Genomic DNA, 6221 nt, shown 5'->3' on the forward strand with positions numbered 1-6221 from the left:
AGCCGTTTGTTTTGTTGCCTAAAAATACAAACGTTTTCAACATTTTATTCTGTTATTTTCTTTTACGTTTTCAGAGTCCATCCCTGGCATATTTGTCGTTTTACACAAGGCTTCTCTGGCCGAGTCAGATGCTTAAGGAGCTGTTAGAAGGGGGTGGTTTTTGTTTGGGAGCTGGATACAAAAAGAGTGAAGGAGAAAAAGAGTGGCAGAGGCAGGGAGAGGGTGGGGAGGGAAAGTTGTGGTGGTGGTGGCAGAGGTGCCGGCCGAGGGGGCCAGTTTGGTGGTGGTGAGGGCGGGCGGGGGGGAAAAGTTGCCCTTTCAGGCGCCAGGGTCGAAACCCTACAGCACAATGGCCCGTCGGCTCGAATAACAATCTATTCGTGTCTCTCCTTTCATTCCACTGCTCTTGGTGCAGCCCAGTAGCAGAAAGGCAAAGGAAGGCAAAGCAAGGCAAGGCGAGCACGTCAGCAGCCAAAACCAGCACGGCATCGACTACCCCAGGAGTGGCCAGTCACGCTTGGCATGCGGGGGCGCGCGCGTGTACACGTGTGTGTGTGTATTCTCACATTCCAGTGTTACTCCGAACTGAGCCAAAGCAATTGTTTTCACCCCCCCGCCCGCCCGCCATCCACACGCCCATTTCTTTCAAAGCATTGCATGAAACCAGACAATCTTGTGCTAAAGCTTTATTTCGATGGCAAGCTCTTGGAAGATCCACTACCGTGGATTGAAATGATGTATTTCTCGACGAAAATGTCATAAGAATTGGGTTTTATTTTCGCATTGGGGTTGTAGTTGGCCACGGCGGGTAAGAGTAGTGTCGCGGTGGTCACCATGTTTGTGCTCAAAATCCTGCGTCCTAAGTTCGATTCCCGGCCATGCCTTGCATCAGCCACGAGTGGTAGACGTCCAGGGCATCCATACACCAGTCACAAACCCGCGCTGACCAGCGTGATGAAGTATGTTCAAACATTCCTCACGATCCTCCATCCAGCAGTTGATTGACACGGGGGCAGTACAATATTGATTCCTATTAGCCAGCCATGGGGCAAAGCATGTACCATTGCAAATGGTAATAAAGCAGTCCATTTTCATGTATGCAGCTTAATTTTACATGTGGTGCAGTGTTTTCGTCCCATTTTTTTTGGAGTAAGCTATTGCTCATACAAAAATAATTGTACTGTATGTAAATAAATACATGTGCATTGACATTTATGAACGTGATGTAAACCGTCTTTTTTTGCAGACACTGCACCGTTGCTGTATGCAAGCAGTACCTGGGCGCATTCTTGGTGTTTAAATTGACGCGATAACGAAAAACGCAGACGGCTTGGGGTGGCTCAGCGTATCAACAAAAAAAATGTAAGCGCTGAAAATTTAAGAACGGCATTATACGAGAATTGTGTGCGTGAGCGGCGGGTTTGCATTTGAGAGATGCGACGGGGGGAGGAGGTAAGTAGGACTGTCCCCCCCCCCCCTTCTTTGGTGCACCATTTCCTGAGAGGAAGGGATTTTATTTCTCTTTAAAACCTCCAGTCCATGGCCTCCGGTGCAACGTGAGAAGCCAGGCATGACATGTGTCTACGTGATGAAAGACAGCTGCAGAAAAGCCTTTGAGTCCCCAGAGAACACGACTGGGTTGCAAGCAACTCAGCCTTGTCTGCTCCCCAAACTAATTGCCACCCAGATCAAATGCATACGGATGAACAACGCGCTATGAAACATTTATTAACATTTGCCTCTTAAATATGCACATAAAAAAATGAAGACATGGAAGGCGATGAGGGTTTAAATAAAAAAAACTGTGTTATGCGGCTGTTGCGTCAACATCGAGGACCGCTTTAATTGTTGCGTTGTTATTGTGCGTGGTTGCGTGTCTTCGCTATGCTGTGTGTGTGCACGAAACAAAGCTGTTGGGGTCAAATTTGCACCGGAGGTGAAATAATGGTCAGGTCACGTAAAAAAATCTAAAGTGGGCGGTCTACTCTTTACGTTCGGGTTTTGTTTTTGTTTTTGTTGTTGTTTCGGTGCCATCGGCAAGCGTGATCGGATATAAGTACACGCATGGGCGTTACAAGTTGTCAATGGCAGTCATTTAAATATCACCACAATGCAATGAATTGCATTGGCGCCAGACTTAAGAGCAAGTTAACTCATTGGCAACCGTAGAGGGCGTGCTTAACCCCGTAAGACTTTATAAGCAGCGCTCATGAAAACAACAATTACGATCTGCATACATGTGACCCAGAAGTTTGTGTGCGCATGCAGCGTTCTGAAAGGAAATTGTACGTTTGAAAAATTTCTTATTTTTAAAGTGTTCTTTTTGTAAAAAAAGTTTGGGTCACAGTTTTTAAATGCCTTCTCCCGCAGAAAACAAAACGATAACATCACAGCTTCTGGATGTTTTCTTTTTGTTTTTCGGTTCATAATTTGACCCCCAAAAATAATTTGTAGTGAAACAAAGATACGTGTACAGTTTTGTACCGGAACTGATGAATGCCTCTGCGTCACCTATACGTACCGCTCACACTCGTCCGTTGTTTAAAACGAATTGTAATTGTGTGAATAATGTGCAAGTCAAGTAAATTTGTAATGCGGCAATTGCAGTCGAAATGAGTAGTGAGTGAGGCTTGAGAATCTACAATTGTTTAAAAATATATATACCTTAAAGTTTGCCGGTGAACATAAGGCTACAGGATTATTGGCTTGAAAAAGAAAATTGCCAACGTGCATTCTATCCTCCACAGAGCGATGTCAAAAGCTACTTCAGGTTAAGTCAGCACTCAATGTTTTTCCAATCATTTACGTTTGTGTTTTGTCTGATCCGTTGACCACTGTTTGACATTTAAAAGTAGGCTTAATGACCCCGTCACGTTTGTTACACACAGGCAAGGCTGCCGGGTTTTTAAAAAAAATTCTCTCCTGGCGAGATCTGTATGAGGAGCGCAAAAACAATGTTGGAAGTTGTTAAAAGTATACAGCATTTTAATGTTCCAACTAATAATTTGTACAAAAAAATGCAATATAATATACTGCAGTGTTATATAAGGATATTCACATGAGGGGAAAAAAATTGTACAAAACAACTATTGACTATTGGTCATTTAAATACAAATATAATCAGTTTACAGGTCTGTACAAGGATCTGCTTGAATAAAAATTGCCTTTTAAAAGCCAGACTAAAATACATACATATGTATATTTACTTATATGCATACTATGTGTGTCTATTTGCTGTATAGAATATACAGTTGCGACCAAACTCCAACATTTGAAGAAGGGGGTTTTCCCACCCCCCCTTCCATCTTGCTTCAGTTCAGACCGTGGTTTCACCTTTGTTTCCATTTGCAAGTCTGGTATAAAACTTCCTCCAGGAATGCAAGGTTTTACCCGACCAGATCCAGAAGCCAGACGTGATGCCCACAATTAGCGTCATGAGATACTTGATCATGAAGACGGTGAAATCTGGCGCCATGTGTGGGTAATGGTTCACCGGGCACGGGATGGCAAAGCCCTTGCACGACTGGGACACCCACGTCTTCTCCCACTGCTCGCGGAACGCCTGCTCGTAGAAGTAGCACGCGATCACGATGGTGGCGGGCACCGTGTACAGCACGCTGAAGATGCCGATCCTCACCATCAACTTCTCCAGCTTCTCCGTCTTGGTGCCGTCGTGCTTCATGATGGTGCGGATTCGGAAGAGTGACACGAACCCGGCCAGCAGGAACGAGGTGCCCAGGAAGAGGTAGGCGAAGAGCGGCGCGAGGACGAATCCGCGCAGCGCCGCCACGCTGCTGATGCCCACGAAGCAGACGCCGCTGAGCAGGTCGCCGTCCACCAAGCCCATGGCGAGGATCGTGATGGTCTTCACCGCGGGGATGGCCCACGCCGCCAGGTGGAAGTACTGCGAGTTGGCCTCGATCGCCTCGTGGCCCCACTTCATGCCCGCGGCGAGGAACCACGTGAGCGCCAGCACGACCCACCAGATGGAGCTGGCCATGCTGAAGAAGTAGATGAGCATGAAGAGGATGGTGCAGCCCTCCTTCTTGGTGCCCTGCGTCACGGTCCTGTAGATGTCCTCGGAGAACTGCTCGTTGCACACCACCTTGTCGTCGAGCAGGAAGCCTGCCACGTACGCCACGGCCACCATGAAGTAGCAGCCCGAGAGGAAGATGATGGGCCTCTCCGGGTAGCGGAACCGCTGCATGTCCACCAGGTACGTGGTCACGGTGAAGAGGGTGGATGCGCAGCAGAGCACCGACCAGATGCCCACCCAGAGGCGTGAGAAACGCAGCTCCTCCTCGCTGAAGTACATCAGCCCGTTGGGCTTCTTGGGCTCGCAGGGTGCCGCGCAATTCCTCTCCCTGAAGAGCTGAGCGTTCAGATAAGGAGGTACCTTCAGCACCCTCGGGCACATGAACGGGTGCGTTCGGCCGGGGGGCCTTCGCGTGTGGATGGTCACGAAATCTCCGGCCCCACCGCCAATTCCTCCGATGCCACCGCCGCCGCCGCCGCCACCACCCGGCAGGGGCGTGGGTGGAAGCACCGTGGGGCCGGCTTTGTCCGTGTGGTTCTGCCCGACGCAGATTTCGTCCGAGCCCTGCACGGGGAAGTTCTCGCAGCGGAGTCGTTCGGGCCACTGGAAGCCGAACTTGTTCATGAGCGCCTCGCAGCCCTGGCGGGCCCTGTCGCAGAGCGAGCGGCACGGCGGGATGGCCTTCTCGAGCACGGTGCACACGGGCGCGTACATGGAGCAGAGGAAGAACTTGAGGTCGGGCGAGCACTGCACCTTGACGAGCGGGTAGAACTGGTGCACCTCCAGCCCCGCGTCCTCCTGGTTGGTGTGACCCAGGAGGTTGGGCATGATGGTCTGGTTGTACGGGATGTCCGTGCACAGCGGGATGGAGATGGGCTGGCAGAAGCCGTGTTCGGGAACAGAGATGGCCCGACCACCTCCTCCACCGCCGGTGTCTCCACCTCCAACGTGCTGTTGGGCCCAGGAACTCGTGGAGGTGAGAAGCAGCAGCAGCAGAGCCAGCGACAGCACCGACGTCCAGCTATGATGATGGTGGTGGTGGTAGGCTGCCTCTCTTCGGCGCACCATCCTCACCATCGCGATCATCCCGCACGCCCCGCGGTGTTGTCACAGCGCTCCCGTGCACGGATCCCCAATACCTCGCTGGATCAACTCCTTGTCTTCAGGGGTCCCTTACCCCCCCCAACCCCCACACCCGCCAACCCCCAAAACAACAACCCCCCCGCCCCCCCCAGTAACGTGACCAAGTTACTATAAAACAACTTGCGCTGCTGTTTTTGTTGTTTTAAATCAAACAAAAGTCCGCACGTTTGTGGCTGGCTGCAAGACGACCCAAGCACACACAAACAAACAACAAACTCGACTCGGGATTTTGCGTGTCGGCTTATTGCACGCAACGAGCGCGCTGGTTAAAAGTCAGCGGCTGCCACCGCCTTGCATCGTTTATCTTCATCCGCCGACTCGTCAACTCGGCTGCGAGTTTCTCGCCTCGTGTCGTTGCGCGCCTCGGGTTGCGACGAAGCCTCGAAAAACTCCTTTCTCCCTCTCCGCAGTTAGTGGCGGCAGCAGCAGCAGCAGCAGCGCGGCATCGCCCGTCCCCGCGTTCGTGCGTCTCTCTACGTTCGCTCCTCCCGACTCCTCTCTCCTCTTCTCTTCCCTCGCCCCAAAGCTGAGGTCTGAAGTCCGATCCCTGTGGCAGCCGTTTCCAGGCGCCCCACCGCCTAGCCCACCCTGCACCCCCCTCTCTCTCTACACCCCCCTCTCTCTACCTCTCCTCTACACCCCCCCCACCCCCTCTACACCCCCACCCCCTCTACACCCCCCCCACCCCCTCTACACCACCCCCTCTACACCCCCCCACCCCCTCTACACCCCCCCCCACCCCCTCAACACCCCCCCCACCCCCTCTACACCCCCCCACCCCCCTCTACACCCCCCCCATCCCCTCTACACCCCCCCACCCCCTCTACACCCCCCCACCCCCTCTACACCCCCTCTACACCCCCCCCACCCCCTCTACACCCCTCACACCCCCTCTACACCCCCCCACCACCCCCTCTACACCCCCCCACCCCCTCTACACCCCCCCACCCCCTCTACACCCACCCCCTCTACACCCCCCCCCACCCCCTCTACACCCCCCCACCCCCTCTACACCCCCTCTACACCCCCCCACCCCCTCTAC

The 6221-nt window shown here is 52.7% G+C and overlaps 1 protein-coding gene across 1 annotated transcript; it reads right to left on the reverse strand.

The window, feature by feature from the left end:
• Positions 1–671: 671 nt before the first annotated feature.
• Positions 672–5214, reverse strand: LOC144724641 (frizzled-2-like). The gene has a single exon (XM_078603931.1). It carries the CDS (start codon positions 5120–5122, stop codon positions 3317–3319), a length of 1806 nt encoding a protein of 601 aa, XP_078460057.1. The 5' UTR covers positions 5123–5214; the 3' UTR covers positions 672–3316.
• Positions 5215–6221: the final 1007 nt, after the last annotated feature.

This window comes from Lampetra planeri, chromosome 21, assembly GCF_965212315.1.
Source record: "Lampetra planeri chromosome 21, kcLamPlan1.2.h2, whole genome shotgun sequence".
Lineage (NCBI taxonomy): Eukaryota > Metazoa > Chordata > Hyperoartia > Petromyzontiformes > Petromyzontidae > Lampetra > Lampetra planeri.